Source organism: Gambusia affinis, linkage group LG04, assembly GCF_019740435.1.
Source record: "Gambusia affinis linkage group LG04, SWU_Gaff_1.0, whole genome shotgun sequence".
NCBI classification, from domain to species: domain Eukaryota; kingdom Metazoa; phylum Chordata; class Actinopteri; order Cyprinodontiformes; family Poeciliidae; genus Gambusia; species Gambusia affinis.
The window spans coordinates 31,891,349-31,911,384 of NC_057871.1; the positions used below are offsets into that span (position 1 = coordinate 31,891,349).

Genomic DNA, 20,036 nt, shown 5'->3' on the forward strand with positions numbered 1-20,036 from the left:
TCAGCAAAACAAAAATCCCCAACTAATACATTCAAATCCACACATCTGTTGCATAGGTATAGAAACAAAGCAAACCAAAGGGGGGAAAAAGCCCACAAATCTTAGTTGACTTTATGCTGAATTGACTGGGAGTCTCTCAATATGCCATATTTTGTAAAATGTGTTGGCAGAACCATGCACAACATGCCTCTGTTGTTCAACAGATTTGAGAGCAAATCCTCAATCCATAAAAGTATGAGTCGACAGGCAATCAGTGTGGAAAAGGCTACAGCTGAAGCATGCCAGATGAACACATCACATGTCAGAGGAACAACCCCAAATATTTCAGTGAGAGGGTTTGGGGGAATATTAATATTCCACGACTCAGACAGGAACCTAAAGACAGTTGTCCAGAAGGACTGCAGTTTTTGGCATTCCCAGAACATATGACCAAGTGTGCCTTTCTCACTTTTATATCTTGGGCAAGTCTTGTCTGACCCTGGAAACAACTTTGCAAGTTTACTGTTTGACAAATGGAACCTATGAGCAACCTTAAATTGTATTAAGCCATATTTAGTACATATTGTTTAATGCTGCCACTGTGACTCTAAATCTCTTATTCTCAATCCCATCTCCAGCTGCCACTGTTCTTTAATTTTGTCTAATTAGGGCGCTGCTGCTGTCTGGATTAATGAGTGGTAGTTTCATAGTGTAAATGGTAGAATGTTTAGGCTTATTTGGCTTGGTGTGCTTGCAGAGCAGACGGTATTTATTGGTAGTGAATCATTTATTTGAGTGTCGCAGCATAACAGACTGGCCAAGCCCAGAAAGATGACCTCAATCCTGATCTCATAAGTGTTTTTTTATAAGCATTCCTTTTTGCTTAATCTTGTATGTGCTTTGACTGCTGACGCCACCAGCTCCTTCAGGTGAAATGTGCACCGCTCATAGCTGAAGAGTTGCATCTAGTGAATGTAAATGGTTTCTATCTTCTTCATGCTGACAAAATGCAAAATGCTCAGAAACATTTTTGTTTATTTGTACTGACTAATAATAAAAAGACATGCTTTGTCTTATGAACATTAACATTTTACTGGAATATAAAAAAAATGTTGACCTATTACATATAACATGTAATTTGTGTCACATTGTGAAACAGAAGCCATAAATGAACTGCTAGAATTTGTGTGAAAGGAACTTTATCATTTGCCTATTTGGATGTTTTGCTCCGCTTTATTTCTGCAGACCTCAGTGTATTCAGGATGAACGTTTTCCATGCTGATCTTAGTACTCTGCTGTCTACAGGCTGCTGGGGTTGCCAAGAGCTGAAACCATATATATACACAACCCCAGCCAGGAAGTTCCTGTGACTGTGCTGTCGATGTTTCCATCCAGCAGGCAATTTTACATACCTTCCTTTCACAGAAGAGTAAGTATGTTCACAAATACCAGTGTTTGTTATTGTTTCAATGATTTGTGTTTTACTGAAGGCTTTCAAAATGTTATTTTTGTGCTGTAGGTCATACCACCGAAGGGGAAGGCATCTTTTAAACTAATTTTCCTCCCATCTGAGGAGGGCAGAGTAGAAAGCACATTATTTATAAACACATCAGCCCATGGGCTGCTTTCGTACCAGGTCAGTATATGAATAACCTCTCCCTCTGAGCTTTTTTTTTTTTGACTGTGGTATTATCCAGCATTATCAAACCTTGCGAAAGTTTTCCACATACTGGATTGTTTAGACCACAGATACCTGTGTTGTATTAGAATTTTATGTGACATACCAATAAAATGTAGTTCATAATTGTAAAGTCTAAAAAAAAGCACCAATGCTTTTTTTAATGTAATTTTTTTTTTACATTTATTTACAAGGAGAGAGATTCATATTGTGACTTACATTTATACGCAGCACCACTGAGTCAGTACTATACCTGGCCCAATAACAAATTTTCGTGACCATAGATGAGGGTGGGAATGTAGATCGACCGGTAAATCAAGAGCTTTGGTTTTTGACTCAGCTCTCTCTTCACCACGACAGACTGGTAAAGCTATCGCTTCACTGCAGACGCTGCTGCAATCCGCATGTCGATCTCCCGCTCCCTTTTTCCCTCATTCGTGAACAGGATCCCGAGATACTTAAACTCCTCCACTTGGGGCAGGACACCCCCCACTCCCCGCGACCCAGAGAAGGCACTCTACCCTTTTCCGGCTCAAGACCATGGCCTCGGATTTGGAGGCACTGATCCTTATCCCGGCCGCTTCACACTCGGCTGCGAACCGCTCCAGCGAGAGCTGCAGATCACAGCCTGATTAAGCCAATAGGACCACATCCTCCGCAAATAGCAAAGATGTGATTCTTAAGGCCACCAAAACGGATCCCCTCAACACCTTGGCTATGCCTAGAAATTCTGTCCATGAAAGTAATGAACAGAATCGGTGCAAAGGGCAGCCCTGGCGGAGTCCAACTCACACCAGAAATGAGCCCGACTTTCTGCCGGCAATTGGGAGCAGACTCTGACACCGGTCATATAGGGACCTGACACCCCGTATCAAAGAGCCCGGCACAACCCTACAACATCCAGAGCCTTAAGGAATCCAGGTTGAATGTCGTTCACCCTGGGGGCCTTGCCACTGATGAGCTTTTTAACCACCTCGGCGACTCCGTCCCGAGAGATTGGAGAGCCACCATCCCCACTGTATACAGTGTTGGTGCTGCACTGCTTCCCTCTCCTGAGACGCCGGATGGTGGACCAGAATTGCCTCGAAGCCGTGTGGAAGACTTTCTTCATGGCTTTCCAAACTCTTCCCATGCCCAAGTTTTTGCCTTAGCAGCCACCTGAGCCGCATGCCGCTTCGCCTGCCAGTACCCATATCTAAATAGCAGGCGGCTTGCTATTTAGATCATAAATGTAGAATATTTTTTTCCATTTACTTATGAGTCAGTGGTGCTCCATAACATAGCTGAAAGTTAGGACTTGGTTTTTATAAACTAATCTAATCCTGCTTTAAACATCTCCATAGGGTCCTCCCTGATCCGATTGTACCTTCCTTGGTTTTCATGAAGCTGTTCTTCAATGCTCTCTAGCAAATGTCCTATATATGCACGCAATCTGGATTTATCCTAATAATCCAATATGCCAGTGTATTATATTCTAGACTATATTCTCTGCTTGGCTGTTTTCTGGAGGCGGTTGGCTACACTAAATTTTAGTTTGTACAATAGATTAATCAGTGAACATTTCACAATAACACATTTCGCTGGATGATAAATTGTCCCAGTAATTGTTGCTGCAAATGATAGTATTGTTGTTTAGAGACCATTTTCAAGTGATGTATTAACAATGGGAAGATTGTTCTCTAAATATTTTTTAAAAGCCCATCTAGGGACAAGTGCTGCGAATTAGCTTTTGCTATTGCACTATGGCGTAAACATGGGACTGCTGTTTTCTTTCAGTTAGTCTATGTCACTGTATGTCTGTCCCTACCAAATAAACTAATTAAAAAAGTTAAAAGACCAATAAACTTTAATTTTGTAAAAAAAAAAAACACGTAACACTGGAACTGGAAGAATTTTAAATATCGTATTTCCGCACTATAAGGCGCACCTTCAATGAATGGCCTATTGTAAAACTTTTTCATATATAAGGCGCATAGAATAGACTCTACAGTAGAGGCTGGAGTTACGTTATGCATCCATTTAATGGAGCTGCTCTAAAGGGAATGTCAACAAAACAGTCAGATAGGTCAGTCAAATTTTATTAATAGATTACAAACCAGCATTCTGACAACTCCGTTCACTCCCAAAATGAATAAACAGCTGTTTTATTTTTTTCCCCCAGGTAAAGTCAGTGACATGGTAACATGTAGTGCAACATTTATCACATAGTGGAGGGGAACTTTTCCGTGATTCAATAGACACGTAAAAAACAGTCTGATACTGTTACGGTAAATCAAACGTTAGTGCAATCACAATATAGTCCCACTCTAAATAGTGCACAGCAATAACAATATATCATTAACTCAACGTTGTTCAAACGTTAATGTTCATATTCACAATATCACGAACCTTATTCAGCTGTAAACACACAAAATGAGCATGTAAAGGTCACTTTATTAATTTATTCCTCATCCACGGATCCCTCGAATTCTTCTTCTTCAGTGTCCGAATTAAACGCTTGGGCGAATACGGCATCCAACATGCCCGGCTCCGTCTCGTCAAAGTCGTCATTAATCGAGTCAGTGTCCCTGCTGTTGTCCAGCAGTTCAGTGACAATTCCTGCCTTCCTGAAAGCTCGGACCACAGTTGAGAATGATCTATCAGCCCAGGCATTTACGATCCACTGGCAGATAGTGGCACATGTCGTCCGACGCTGTCTCGCCTTCTGTCATTCACTGTTCCCACGCAGTTCGCAGTCTAGCTTTGAATGGCCTGTGACACCAATATCTAGCAGCTGGAGTTCTTCTTCTACGGGGGAAAATGAAGTCGGCGGCTGCTTACCGTAGTTGCGAGACCTGTTGTGGCTCAATATTGGTCCATATATAAGGCGCACCGGATTATAAAGCGCACTGTCGGCTTTTGCGAAAATTGAAGGTTTTTAGGTGCGCCTTATAGTGCGGAAAATACGGTAAATGGAAATTATGAAGTTCATTTCAAGTGATTATATGATTAATTGTTATTTGCTGTTGAAAAGTCTTAGGGATGTTAATTAAATTCACACTGCATTTATTAAATGTTGGTCTGTCAGAAAAATGGCAATAAAATACTGTCTTTTTTTCACTTTTTAGGTTGCTATACACATTTTGACTTTCCTCTTAGTTTTAAATAACAGAATTTTCATTAAGTGTACGTTGGTTTGATTGCTGTTGTTTAAATTAGCTTGAATTTTTTTAGCCTTTATCTAATTTTAGCAGTTCTATGTTTATCTATAACATGCCAATATACCTGCCCTCCCTCTAGCTCTCATGTTTTCCTACTTACAAATTGAATTTCCAACAGAGAATACATCTGATCTTACTTTATTACATTTTTACAGTTTTCTGGTGACTTTCTAAGTAAATGCTTATTTTGTTTTTCAGTGTTTATCTCTAGTACAGTAAGCCCATCACTTTAACTTTTTTTTCTTCAGGTGTTTGGTGTGGGAAGCCACCAAACTAAATTAAAATCTTCCCAACGAAAGGAAACTCATCTAATATTCCCTCACATCCAGAGCATAAAGCTGACCCAAACTCAGGTATGCATCCAAATGTCGATGAACTTGTTCATCCTGACCTTGCATAACAGTCAATAAGGGCATAATTGGAAACAGTTGATTTCATTTTTCATAGATTTAGATTTCATTTAGCCCAGACAAATACACTTACACACACACACACACACCTACACACTGACTATCAGCCACTCTGATTAAATTAGTTGATGGATGATGAATCAGCAGGAATGCTAAGCTTCATTTGTTTGGTCCATTGTGAACACAGACACTGTTTTCTCAGTGTTTTTAAATTTTTCAGGAGCACACAGCGTGAACAACAACGTCTGACTTGTTCATAGATTGAGAGGCAATCTAAGGCAGTGCAAGTGTGTGTTTGTGTGTGTGAGAGACATCTGAAACATATTCCTGCCTCCACAACAGAAAGTGAGGTGGCAGTTTGAAAATGTCAGCGTGACCATCACCTCTCACAATAACCATGAGTATTGCTTAATTGGGTGCTTTTCTGCCAATTTTTCTTTAATCAGCAAACTTTCATAGTCTGGTCTACATACCGGTGTGTATGCTGATGATTAATGTTTAAAAAAGGAGACAAAGAAGAGATGTTTAAATTGATCTGTACGGAGAATGATCTTGGGGAATGCAATCATACAGAGAGGAAATAAAGGATAAAGGAAATAAAGGCTTTCTAACGCTCCTTTGTGCAACTTCTTTGCAACATACTGTCACTGAAGGAGTTGTCCAGTTGAGCAACAGCTTCATGGATAGAGGTGTGGGGGTGGAGGGCAGTTGACATCCATTAGTGATTTAGTTTTAGCCAGGGTCGTCCTGTCTTCCACCACCTGCACTGGGTTGAGGGGAAAGCCATATGACATGCTTTTGCTGTGTGGTTCTGCAGGAAGATGCCTCTAACATCACCATTCTGGGTCTGCTCCTGGAATGCAGTTTACCAAAGAGCTTACTGAGCAGTCCTCAGGTACTTCTTGTTTTCTCCGCTTGTCAGTGTTATTTTGCTTTTTCTTAGCCAATATCTCACAACTCAAAGAACATTAAAATTTCTTTTTGAATTTTACAAATTAAATATTATTTTATATTGAAGCTGGAGTATAAAGGGACAAAAAATTTTACTTGTTCCATTTGACTCGACAAGAGAGCCAGATTCTCTAAAGCTTTGGCTGCATTACTTACCATTTGATTTTCTCTCCAACTCCTTGGATCTCTTTCCAAACATTTAATTGCTTTCTTAAGAAACACTATACTGCAATTACTAAAGAACTCCCTGTACTCATTACACAACTCTTAAAAACAAGAGTTCTTAAACGTTACCATTACTGTACTGCTGTAATGGTACCCCTTAACTGTCACCCCCAAAACACTTACAAGTAAGTCAATGGGTCCATGAAGATGCTGTTGTCGTCATGGCAGTTAAGAAGTTAAAACAGCTCCAGTTTTTTTTTTTTTTTTCTCAATGTTGCAATTTACTATTTTTTGAATCGGATTATGGCCAAACCATTTTATTATTTTTATCATTAATTTAATAAACTTGTGTGTTGTTGTGTTTTCTTTGATAACAGCAACAGTCTTGAATGACTGTAATTATTGATTGAATAATTAATGTTGTTGTTAGAGCAACAGTACAAATTTGATATGAGGTTTAATGTTTTCATTGAAAGAATTGGAACATGTATGTTTTGTACACCCAGAACATTTCCATCACTTTATTTGATATAGTTTATGTATATTTCTTCACTTTTTTGCTTCAACTTACTGGCTTGTTGCTCTCCTTTCCTGCACTGCACACCAATCTTCCCTTATCTTAGATATCTTTCTGATAGGAAGTGTCCCTATTCCAATTTATTCCACACCAAGTACGAGTCCCTGAGTTTAGGTTCTCACCAACACAGATACTTAGCAAATTGATATTCATGTATATATTTTTATTTATCTTATTTTATTTCTTTATTTTGAACATGATAGCATAAAATATGAAACATAAAGAAGGAATGCAAGAGACATATTTTTGTAGCCACAGTAATCTTGACGTATTCAAAAAGGAGTAGTATGAGCTTCTACCCCAAAAAAATCATACTGTGTTTTTGGATGGAACCTCGTTATTAGATCAAAAAAGGAAAGCAATAACGTACTTAGAAGTTACACAATTTAATAGTAAGAATCTTTGACTGTATATATATATGTTATATTTTTGAGTCTAAATAAATTAGGAGATTAGCAAATATATGCCACTAAATGTAAACACCATTTACTCTAAGTCCCTATATTCATCTATACATAAATACAAACATTATTACTTACAAATTGCTTAAGATTTTTTGCTAGAATTTAGATCTATAGCCCAACTCAAAATTATTTGCTTGATGGCGGGTTGTCTTTCTGTGGCACATTTAATAAGCCTACAGTACATACACAGAGAAAGCCAAAAGAAAAATTGCAATCAAGTTGAGGGAAGTGTTTGGATCAAATAATGTTTAGAGTCTTACCAACTTCTGATCGCTTAAAGTGGTGAAATGTTACATATTTCCAAAACTTTGTCACTGCAGAAAAACAGTTAAATATATTCAGCTTGATGATGACACATTGTGGATTATTCATTCAGTTTAGGGTTAGGGTATTAAATTCAACAGAATGAAAATTAAAAGCAATCACATGTCATTATCATTTTAAAAATTAATTGGTAAAAAGGATGCTGCGGTGGCACAGGGATGAAGCACATCTCATCTATGCAGCCTTAATCCTCCATGGGCTGGCACAGGTTCAAGTCTGAGCCTGATGACCTTTGTCACATGTCCTCAAGAAATACTAATGAAATTCCAATAATTAAAAGGATAAACTTCCTACAGAATTCTGAAAAAGAAAATTGTGGGAGCGGAAAAGAAAGCTATTTGGTTCTTATTTTCTCTAGGGATACATCATAATTTTTAAACAAATGTTTTTGTCTTTGGGTAGCATGGAAGAAAATTGACAGTTTTTGTTATGAATATTACATTTTCTATCTATAAAGTCACAGTCAGATATTAGGGCTGCTCCATTCATGTTTTTTGGTGCCTCATCCGTGAGGCTGATATCTGCTGATCACTGATAACTGCCGATAGTATGGATTGGCTGTTAATTTTTCACTTTAGATATAGATAATACTATGTGATCTGGAAAAATGTAAAAATGACCTGGCAATAAATTCACCTAATTTAGACATAAAACATGCAAAATATTTGCAGGCACAATACAGCAGCTATCTAGTCAAAAGTGCAACTGAAAAACCTCCAATCAGTAAAATGCCATATTTTTTGTTACTTTTTTCCCCACGTTTTGAACCATGCGGCTTGTAGTCCGGTGCGGCTTTTCTGTGGATTTTTCTTAAACCGCCACGGGGCTCTTTAGCAGGAAGTGAATCATTAAAAGTCAAAATTGGAAATCACAGAAGAAAGTGCTGATTTTCATTTAGAACAAGCAAGGTGCAGATCTAATGGGGTGGCAGTTTCCACCCCGTTGCCACTCTCGCTGGCGACTACGAATTCAATAAATAGTCATGGCAAGTCAGACATTAAGCGCGTGAATCTCTTTTTTTCCGACAACATTGAATGCAACACGGTGTAATCTGACACCTACTTCTAAGTGGCGGGAAATGCGAGAGAAACTGCAAAGACAGAGCACAAGCAGCAGCATTGATATGGATGTATATTACTGGCGCATGATAAGTCATGCGCCACACATGCGCCATTGATGTCCATTGAGTCAGGAATATCGGTGGTCAGAAAAATACCACAATCACGCAAAAAATCTGAAAAATGGACGAAATGGGTAGCGGTTAATTCAACCCTATGACTCCCATAGATAACAAGATTCAATGGTTTCACATTTAACAGGTGAGGAAGAAGTTTTAATTCAAAGAAAATACTGAAAAAGTGAGCAGTGAGTTAGTTATGCTAGCCCAACTGTTGCTAGCCTGCAATTGACTGTGATGACCTTAACTGGCTGCAGAGTTCGGTGTGTTTTGGTTCCATTAGCACTAAAATAGGACAACCTGCACACCAAGTCATCAGTAGAGCATGTGTTTAAATCAGCTAATCAACCACTGCTGTGTTCAGGTGAAAATATATTAATAATGACAACATAGACATCAAGCCAACATAATGTAACAGACTGGATGTTTGGTTTTGGTGTTTTTGCTACTTTTTGGTTTGTGAAATGCTAGTTGTTTGAGACTAATTTCCCCTCATAGGTTTGAACGTAATCTCTGCTTTATCAGCTCATTGAGCTGTTGTCTGTCGATTGCCATGGCAACGGCTTCGTGTGTAGACACAAAGCAAGAAAAAGCAGAATAGAAGTGGTTTTGTTTAGTTCTGTTCTTCACCTGTTTATCAGCTTTATTGCACCTTCATTGTGATTCCCTGCAACTGCTGCAATTCCTAAAAGGGAAACAAGTGACAAACTGAACTGATTCCCTCTGTTTGTAAAATGTGGTGGTATTTATAACAGTCATCAAACTACGGTTCCTACAGCATATTTAAAATAAAATGATTGACCAATATAAGAGAAATTTGCCCTTTCTTGCATCTTGACAGAACTAACAGAAACCAAACTGTTTATAGATTTGTATTACGGAGAATTTATGTATCAAACATCTGTTTTCACAGCTTTATTTTAAAGCGTATATAATAGATATACCTAGGCCTGTCACGATAACAAATTTTGCTGAGCGATTGTCTCAAAAATTATTGCGATAAACAATAATATTGTTTGAAGACCCTTTTTATACTGATTTAATGGACATGATGTGATAACGCATGCAATTTCCTGCCAAAGACAGATACACTTTATTTTCAAAAGAACATTAAACACTGCAACTGATAAAATAAACAAAACAACCAAAAACAAAAATAAAGTGGATTCTCAGTCTCCTCTAACAAAAATGTACTTGAATAAAAACACCAAACTGTAAATAAATACTGCATTCAACCAAAAGAGTGCAAATTTTGAAGTCTGTAAACCATATTGCCCTTCAGTAATCATTAGATTTAAATAGAGAAGATGGAACATCGACTACCTGATGCGATAGTTCACACTACACGTTAGTTCACACCTACATTTTCCCGTTACAACAATCTTAGAACGTTGGGCATTCTATAAGATTGTCGCTTGTGAATTTGTAACAGATCATCCTGTAGTGTGGTGTGTTACGGTAGATCGTCGTGGCCACTCCAATCTAAATCGGGTTTTCCACGACTGGGAGCGTTAACGCAGCCTGTTGAATGTGACAGATAGCCAATCAGAAAGCCCGGATTCTCCTCCGGGCTTTTTGAGGGGAAATCACAGAAGGGAATCCCAGACAGCTGACAAGGCACAACCTGAAGTCCAGCGGACATTGGAGATAATAGTGGAAACAACATTAATGTTTATAAAACATTTTGTGCAAAGAATATAGCAATGACGAGGGGAGGAGTTGGAGCAAAATTGCTATGCAGTTGATGAACCCGGTAACTTTTCAGCTGTTCTTCATTAACGTGACATAAAAAGGTTATAAAGATTTTCATTCAGTCAGGACGTTACACTGACACTAGAGCCACATGCACTGCAGGTAGATTGTAGTAAAGCATTGATTAATGCCTGGTTTTAAAATGAGTTAACTGAACTTGTAGCCATTATTTTGTGCCCATTGTTGGACACCACACGGCACGATCGAACCGTTATACCTAGGATTTCTGTTGGCTAATGTGTGATCTCTCAGGTTTTGAAAATGGGCCGACAATCGACCGACAGCTCTAAGATGTTGTAGTGTGAACTGGACATTACACTGAGGAAATGAGGAAGGGAGGGTCAGTGGAGAGCAGTGGAGTTGAACCTTTTTTCATTCAGTGTCATCAACAGAAAGAGACAAAGGCCGTAAGAGACGATAATGGAGATAATTAAAATGATGTTGATAGTTTTAATTTATCGTACAATTAATTGATTTATCGTTTATCGCGACAGGCCTAGATATATCTGCTAAAAATGATGGCACAAAAATATTATTTTGTGACAGATTTGTGCTTGTCCAGAGGCGCAACTGCATACTTTTTGACATGTATGCTAACATTTCATCGGCGCCCCTCACCCCCCTCCCTCAGGTTTGATATGTCCATATAGCTCTCCCTTATTCCTGCACTTATAAGATATAGTAATAATTACCGTATTTTCCACACTTTAAGACTCACCTAAAAACCTTCAATTTTCTCAAAAGCCGACAGTGCGCCTTATAATCCGGTGCACCTTATATATATGGACCAATACTGAGCCACAACAGGTCTCGCAACTACGGTAAGCAACCGCCGACTTCATTTTCCTCCATAGAAGGAAAAGCGCATGGTGCATGCTGGGATATTCGACTGCGCGAAGCGTGCTCTTTCATTTCCATTTGTGTGTTTGTGTAAAGACCCCAAAATGGCTCCCTTTAAGAGACATGCTTACAACGCAGATTTTAAACTCAAGACGGTCGGTCACGCAGTAGAACACGAGAATAAAGCAGCACCGAGTTGTCAGAACGCTGGTTTGTAATCTATTACGGTAATAAAGTTTGACTGACCTATGTCTGGAATGTGTGTTTTCCTACTTATGTCTGTATCTTTGACAGAGGTTTTGCTTCTAAGGACGGTGGAGAATCGGTGGACATTTTAAAAAGACGCGGGTTGAGACTAGAAATGCTGGACACAGTTGTCAAAAATTTGCTTTATCCCTCTCTGTTTGGTTCTGTGGACATTGTGTACATATTCCTTAGACCCCACACAGATAAGACAGTTTTATGCATAAAGCAGGGGTCTCAAACTCCAGTCCTCGAGGGCGGCAGTCCTGCAGTTTTCAGATGTGCCACAGGTACAAAACACTGGAATGAAATGGCTTAATTACCTCCACCTTGTGTAGATCAGTTCTCCAGAGCCTTAATTATTCTATTCAGGTGTGGTGCAGCAGAGGCACATCTAAAAGTTGCAGGACTGCGGCCCTCGAGGACTGAAGTTTAAGACCCCTGGCATAAAGGGTTTGTTGCCATTTATGATACATTCTGAGATGTCAAAACAAAGAACACAAAGAGATAATGGGTGACCCACTTAAAATTGTAACTTATAATGTAAAAGGGTTCCACCATCCAGCCAAAAGAAAGAAAATATTGAATCAATTAAAACTAATTAACTGTCACGTTGGTTTTCTGCAAGAGATCCATTTATCTGTTACAGAGCTTGAAAACTGAAAAAAAAAATCTTGGGCAGATAAGGCTTTCTACTCATCCCACCAGTCGGGGGGGAAAAAAAGGGTGTTGTCATACTTGTGCACCAGCAGATTAATTTCACACAAACGTTGCTACATAGAGACACAGAGAGAAGATATGTATTAGTTAATGGTACAATTAATGGCATAGAAGTATTGCTTGTAAATGTGTATGCACCCAACACGGATGTTGCTGATTTCATAAAGTCACTGTTTAAGGTAGTATTACAGCGTAGTACTGGGCTGTTGTTGCAGGGTGGGGACTTCAGCTGTATTCTGTCACAAATATTGGACACTTTACCCACTCCCAAAACCTCCAGAATGAGTAGGATGCTTAAATATCAGATTATAGAGATGGGTATTGTAGATATAGGTTTCCCAGAACTAAAGACTTCACTTTCTACTCATGCAGTCATGCATCCTACTCTAGGATCGACTAGAGTAGGACCCTAAGTGTAACCAAAAGTGAGCAGGATTACTATTGCAACAAGACATTATCAGTAGGGTAAAACTAACCTGTCTCACGATGTTCTAAACCCATCTCACATTCCCTATTAGTGGGTGAACAATCCAACGCTTGGTGAATTCTGCTTCACTTGTCTCAAATGTCACTTCTTGACTATTGAGACAAGACCTGACAAAATAGCAGAGGCCTTTGCAAAATTTTACAGATTATTATAGCTGAACATCGATACTTGTAATATTGACCAAGAGCTCACAGATTTTTTAAATAACATAAAATTGAACCACTTAATGGATGAGGTGGCGTTGAAATGAGTCAGAACTGCATAGAATAGTAGATATTGAAATATTACCTGTTACTATTTCTGACCATGCACCTGTCTTATTAAAATGAAACATAGGAAAATAGGCTAACATCTAAACAATGGAGGCCTAATACGTCTCTTCTTAACGACAAAGTATTCATTACATTTATTACAGAGGAGCTCAAGATATACCTAGAAACTAATATATCTACAGAAACAACACCTCTGATATTATGGGACTGTGCCAAAGCATTCCTTCGGGGCCACATAATATCCTTCACATCTGTGAGGAAAAAACAGAAGAATGCAAAACAAAAAGATTTGGAGGACAAAATCAAAGAATAGAGCTTAAACATAAATGACACGCTTGAGCTAAAATCTTGAAGGAATTAAATGCAACCCACAGACATCTAAACAGCCTATTGTCAGATAAAGTAGAGGGCAACTTGAGGTTCACTAATCAAAAATATTATTATTGGTATTTAGATTGAGGAAACAACAGTCCTCCAACATTGCTCATAAAATAAAATCCCAAGAGACTACTGAGACAAGACCTGACAAAATAGCAGAGGCCTTTGCAAAATTTTGCAAATTATTATATACAAACATCGATACCTGTAATATTGACCAAGAGCTCACAGATTTTTTAAATAACATACAATGGAACCACTTAACGGATGAGGTAGCGTTGAAATGAGATCACCCGATTAAGGAATGGGAGATCAAGCAGATAATTAAATCACTTAAGAACAGCAAAAGTCCAGGCCCAGATGAATTTACAAGCAACTTTTAAAAAACTTTTATAGATCTTCTGGCCCCCTTGCTATTAAAAGCATATCACCATGCTTAAAATCCAAAACAATGGCACCGTCTTGGACAGAAGCCACTATAGTAGTGATCCACAAAGAGGGCAAGGATCCTACAGACTGCCAGTCCTATAGACCTATAGGACTGTTGAATACAGATTCGCACATAGTCACAGCAATCCTAGCAAGACGACTTAACATATTCATCACCCAAATCATACTTCCCGATCAGACAAGATTTATTGTAGGCAGGTCTGTTTTATGCTAGGACAAGTAAATTAAGGATGGATGGATGAAATCTTTTTTCAAGTTACATGTTGTAGCTTTAAGCAGACGTTCGGTGTAAGAGTTCACTGCCGGGTGGACGTAGAGCGGCTCTCCGACTGTGAAACAGTACTACCAGGAGGACGTAGCAGCGGTCCAAGAGCAAAAGCAGATCCCAGCGTCTTACACCGCCAGCTCGAAGACTTAAATTAGTTGGAAGTTGTGCGCTGCTTTACCTGCTATCTGGCCGCCGTGGGTGTTTTTTTTTCCCTGCAGTGAGTGAGCCTCGATATAGCCAAACTCCATCAAGGGCTTGTTTTTCAAATGCCATATTAGATTTGTTGTGTTGATGCATTTTGACACGCTTCACCCTGAGGTAATCTTCTGTCGCAACACACAAACGTCCCCATTCACTCTGAGCGTTATCGTTCCACACGACAGGAATTGTTGCCGCGCAGTGTGAAGAAAAGAGGGAGATAAGACAAGATAACAGCTGACATGTAATCATACCTTTAATTAGCTGAATTATAGCGGGAGCAGTTGCCTTTAAGACTGTTGAATTGAACTTTAGTGCAACATAATATATGATGATTTTTTTTTTGACAATCATCAAACATCTCAGAAAGATGGTAGTGTACAGCCAAATATATCCTGCAGCGATTTTAGAAAGGAAAAAACCTATACTGTACACTTCAAATTAATTACTTTTTGCAATTGCACTTTTTAGTGCACTTTTTAGAAGTATATAAGCCTAAATAGCAATGTTTAAGTTGGGGAGCAGAGGCGTACTGTCCTAATTCTCACAATTTTGCAAGTTGGTAACCTGCACACTCAAACCCTTATGTTGACTTCGAATGAGTACACACTTCTCAAATTTCTCCTCACTCGCCAAATGCTTCCATTTCCTTTTATTTGGTGCATGACTGGTAAGCCTTTCCTTCCTCGTCCCAGGGGTCCTGCCTCCAGAAAGAGGAACGTCTCAGTCTCCAGATTAATCTGTCTGCTTGTGGTGACCGGCCCACTGAACTGGACAAGCTCAAGCCCTATATCATTGAGCACATTTTGTTCCTGCTGGTCACTCCTGCTCTTGGACCAGCTGCATTTGGTGGGTGCTTGTTGATGTCTATAGTCAGCTTTTCAAAAGCATTTATTAATCTAAGCATGAATTACATAAAGTTGGAGAAGAGAAGCTTTTAGTTCAGTTCTGAGGAATGTTCCAAATGTATTTATTTATTTTTCCTAGTTTCATAATGAATAGAAGAGAAGAGACCCCCACCTCTCCCTTCTTTAGCTCAGTTTTAAATAATTCACCAAAATAAAAGTCACATGAGATTTGAAGCATTTGTTTTCTGAAGTGTGCAGCCGCTTTTCTCATTTTGAGCTTCAAAACTGGCATTCACTGTTTGTAACACACAGTAGTAATTTTATTGGATTTAATTATCTGTTATGACAAAAGGTTTGCAAACATTTTAGGATTGTACTGTAGAGATGGACAATATTGTTATGTTTTCACACAGGGGATGCAAAAATAGGAGTTTATATGTTGAATTCTGGAGGGAAACAGCTCTACATAAAGGTGAGAATTTCTTATTGTTTTGTTTTATCATTGTGGTATTATGTCTGCAACGAAATGTTTTCATGTTTCCAGGACATGCAGGTGTTGTCAAAGGTGGAGACCAGCCTAAACTTTAACAAGGTTCTTCTAAGACCAGAGGCAAAGAACTTCACCCAGGTGGCCAACTTAACATGCAGAGGTGAGTTGTCTTCTTTCCTTGAAGCAGCTTCTCAGTCAAACATTGAAGCTGATCAGCTGTTTCCCTCCTGTCTGGTCCCAGGTATATTTCCAGATCATGGACAGAAGTGTATAAGTCATATCAGTTTAAAAATAATGGGGAACAAGACAACCTCCAGCTTCCCAGGATTACACATCACACACAGGTCCCACATTTGTCTCTTTATTGATGTTTATTGGGGGTTTTGGTTTTATTAATAAGAACTGTTGCATAATTTGTGCTTCATTGCAGATGGACAATAGGGGATTTGTTCAGTTTGTTTCAGGTGAAACAAAGCAACCACCACCAGATGGAACTGTGGTTCTCAAACCCTTCCCCTCTGCCTTTCACTTTGATCAACGCCACGCTGTCAGAGATGCTGCAGGGCGTGGTGAAGGTAGGCAGCAAGCAATCGGTCAACTTTACTTGTATAGCACATCTCAGCAACACAGCAGCTCAAAGTGCTTTATAATGTGAAAACATAAAAAAAACATAATAAATACATCATAGAGTCAACAGTTGTGAAAACCAATATATTACATTTTGTCAAGTGCCATTGCTAAAATCATCAATACACATCATATGCGTTGGTCAATGTTTTATTTGTTATGGTTGAAAAGCAACTCTAACAAGTGGGTTTTTAGTCTAGATTTAAATTAATAAAACAGTTTTCTGGAAGTTTGTTCCACAGAGCTCATTTGTGACAAGAAACAGATCACCTCTTTTAATGAAGTGATGCTTTGCTTAATGTTCTTACCAGATTGATTGCTAAACATCTTACCAGATGTTTTGCTATTTATCCAGCAAACCCATGAGTCTTTTCTAACCGTAGCGTCTGCTGCCCCCTGTCTGTCAGGTGGTGAACTTCAGTAGTCCATTGAGCGTCTCCACAGGTTGCTGGCGAATCCTGTCCCTCCAACTGCTAAACAGGACTCTGCCTCTGAACTACATGCTGACCCTGAGTCTGAACACCAGGCTCGGCATCAGCGTGCACATTCCCTTCTACTTTCATTCAACTTCATCAAAGGTAAACTTGACATGTTCCTGGCTGCAGCTTGCTCAGTTGGGAAATGTGTGAAATAAATGGAAGCTGATTATTAATTGTTTGTATGCCAACAGGAGGAGGTGGTGTTTGAGGCAGAGCGTGAGTGTGCACGACAATGTTCTCTTCGCTTATCTGAAGCAGGTGAAATTTAGCCCCTTCCAGTATGTGTGTGAAGTAAAATGTCGCTTCCCGATGAAAATTTGTTTATGTTTTTCTTGGTGACGTCTACCAGGTCGCCAGGAGTGGCAGCGCTCCCTTCAGCCAGACTCTTTCACCACTTCCTGGGTTGTAGACAGTAAGCTGGCTGCAGAGCTCTGCTCTCGGTCACAGAATTACAAAGACAAACTACCCTGCAGGTGAGCTGCAGTACCAGCCCATCTCTTTCCATTTCTGAGCTTTATCATTCACATCATCATTAATTCAATGTCTCTTCAGGTGGCCCAGGCTTCTTGCTGAGGGATCTGCTCCTCTGAACTTTGGGGCTACGCCTGTCAATGAGAGCAAAGTAAGCAAAGCGTCATGATTACTTATTGAAAAATGCCTTTCTTTCCAAAAACTTGTGGTTCATATTGTCCTCTCTGGTCCAGGTTAAAGCATTCATGCTGAAGAATCCTTCGCCCTCAGTGGTTTCTGTGGAGATTCGAACCCTTTTCCTTTACCCTTCTCCCAGTGATGCTCTGGACCTTCTAACCAAATGGTAAACAGTTTGGTTGGTATTTATAGTAAATGAATCAAATGATGTCCTTGCATAGTTTTGAACTGTTATATTGGAGCAGAGCATCCTAATAGTTTAATTCTATTTGTTTTGTTGATAGGTTTAATATCAGTTCCCAAACTGTGAACATCAGCACAGAAGAGTTTTCTCTGCTGGCTTCTCCTCCAAAGGTAACCCTCTAAACAACTCTTGAAATCATTTCTACTGTGGTAAATAGTTTTGGGATTAATTATATTTTTCTTAGCTGAACTCTCATGTCACCATCTGCATTCAGCTGTCTTGCTTATTTTTATTTATTTTTTGCTTTTGTTGGAGTTTGACAGCATTTTCTCCACTTTGTTGTTTCTCTTTCCAGGCAGGTGAGAGTGCAGCAGATGTAACAGGAGAGGGTGTTCTGCGTCTGCTGCTGCAGCCGTGGGAGACCAGAGAGGTTGCTGTGGTGTTTAGTCCCACCCAACACAAACCAACCACCACCATTCTCATTATCAGGTATGATAGCTAATTCCAAGTCACCTTTATTTTCTGATTCATTGATCAGATGAAGATTATCATTGATAAATCTGTCTAACTAAAAACTTTTCTACACAGCTCTTGTCATAATAATGATAATAATAATAATAATAATAATAATAATAATAATAATAATAATAATACAGGGTTTCCCTGAGTGTATTATAAGCCTGGTGGCCTGCCATGCTTTACTAGGCCCCCCACTAGGCTACGCGTTGCTCGTTTCAGTTATTAGAAAAATTAATAAACTAAAAAAAAAATGTTGTTATTACCATTTTTTTAAATGAATTTAATCTGGGTTGCAAGCACCTCTGTTGCTCTGAGTTTTTCACTGGCAGAGCAGATCTATTCCTAAAAGATTTAAAGCCGGGAGAGCAACCAATCACACAGCTAGCACCGCTGCACGTTGCCTTGCGTGTTGCCGCTGCTTTACCTCGGCGCACACCTCTTTTCACTTAAGCTGGACACAGGCTGACTGGTATGGATATTTACATCAACCCTCTGTGTGGAATTATGTCTCATTGGCGAACTCTACATTAAGATAAGAGTTTAAAACTCACCGCGTTAGCTCTGGTTGCGCATCTCTAGGTGAACCGCAGGAAAAACTAATAGTGGTGCTTCTTGAGGGAGAGGTGAGGATGATTTATCTTTGTGAACAAAGAAGTATATGCGCCGTTCACATCTCAATACACTGCCCAGCACGCAGCTCTGTCTTTCCTGTAAAGTTCATGTATGTGTTCCCGGTTGGCTGGTGCTTTAGTGGTTATCAAACCAGCTCTATCCTCATCATGCAGGTTCAGACCGGTAAGGAGCTTTTGATCTCTCCTCATAGTCATGCATCACGCTGGTTTTATATTATTTTATTTATTTTTTGTAGTAGTATTTTTTGTTTACTTAGTTAGCCAGCGTTAATGCGCATGGCTCCGCGAAGGTCTAAAAAACTAATCCCACAAAGTTGAGCAACAAAAACAGTTTCTGCAATGCTTATTAAAAACGCAACAGTAATGAAATGTTAGAGCTACTGAAGCCAGATTAGTAGCATTGATTTAAATCTCCTGTTCGTTGCTGATTTCTGCGCTCAGTTCAGCGTATTTAACTCATCATGCAGGGCCGGTCCAAAGTTGTATGAGGCCTTCAGCAGAATTTGACTTAAGGACCCCTCTTCCTGCTAAAAACATCAGCACCTCTAATAGCTTCTGTGTTGGATTTAATCTGGGATAAGGAAGTAGCTTAATTGGCCAAGCTAAAAAGCAATAAGTTACACTAGCATTTGACTAATTTGTTTTTGTGAACAAACAGCTCAGACTCAAAGATTAAACTCACAGCATCAGATTGTTGCTATGGTAATAAAACTAACTATGAATGTTGTTCTTTGAACGTTTTCAAAGTAAACTTGCCAGCTCCTTAAAATCTTACATTTAAATGTTAAACAATTTTAAATCTTGTAATTTATGTATGCTGAAACCATTAAATCAAATTTAGCAGCATTGATAATGTCAAAAAATAAATATTACATGTGTATATCTGTGGACTGTGTTAAAATATTATCATTTATGGCCCCTGAAGCCTTGGGGGGCCTTATGGAGCCTCAGACTTAGTTTGGATTAAACAGAAGTGCAAATAATTGATATTTATTTTAATTGTATTCTTTGATTTGTTGTTTTTAAGACTAGTTGTGGGTTTGGATAGCATTTCCCTGGTGATGTTTTCCCATAGC

The 20,036-nt window shown here is 39.1% G+C and overlaps 1 protein-coding gene across 3 annotated transcripts in view; it reads left to right on the plus strand.

Moving 5' to 3' along the window:
• The window catches only part of tmem131l (transmembrane 131 like), a 67,948-nt gene that overhangs the window by 31,467 nt on the left and 16,445 nt on the right, over positions 1-20,036 (plus strand). For all 3 annotated transcript variants that reach the window (XM_044114728.1, XM_044114727.1, XM_044114729.1), the window contains 16 exons: positions 1,285-1,408; positions 1,499-1,615; positions 5,106-5,210; positions 6,085-6,162; positions 15,229-15,382; positions 15,795-15,853; positions 15,926-16,031; positions 16,113-16,215; positions 16,302-16,446; positions 16,906-17,076; positions 17,169-17,235; positions 17,327-17,450; positions 17,530-17,599; positions 17,682-17,791; positions 17,910-17,979; positions 18,165-18,298. In XM_044114728.1, coding sequence (XP_043970663.1) covers positions 1,285-1,408; positions 1,499-1,615; positions 5,106-5,210; positions 6,085-6,162; positions 15,229-15,382; positions 15,795-15,853; positions 15,926-16,031; positions 16,113-16,215; positions 16,302-16,446; positions 16,906-17,076; positions 17,169-17,235; positions 17,327-17,450; positions 17,530-17,599; positions 17,682-17,791; positions 17,910-17,979; positions 18,165-18,298 — 1,737 coding nt within the window. The remainder of the gene's footprint in view (positions 1-1,284; positions 1,409-1,498; positions 1,616-5,105; positions 5,211-6,084; positions 6,163-15,228; positions 15,383-15,794; positions 15,854-15,925; positions 16,032-16,112; positions 16,216-16,301; positions 16,447-16,905; positions 17,077-17,168; positions 17,236-17,326; positions 17,451-17,529; positions 17,600-17,681; positions 17,792-17,909; positions 17,980-18,164; positions 18,299-20,036) is intronic.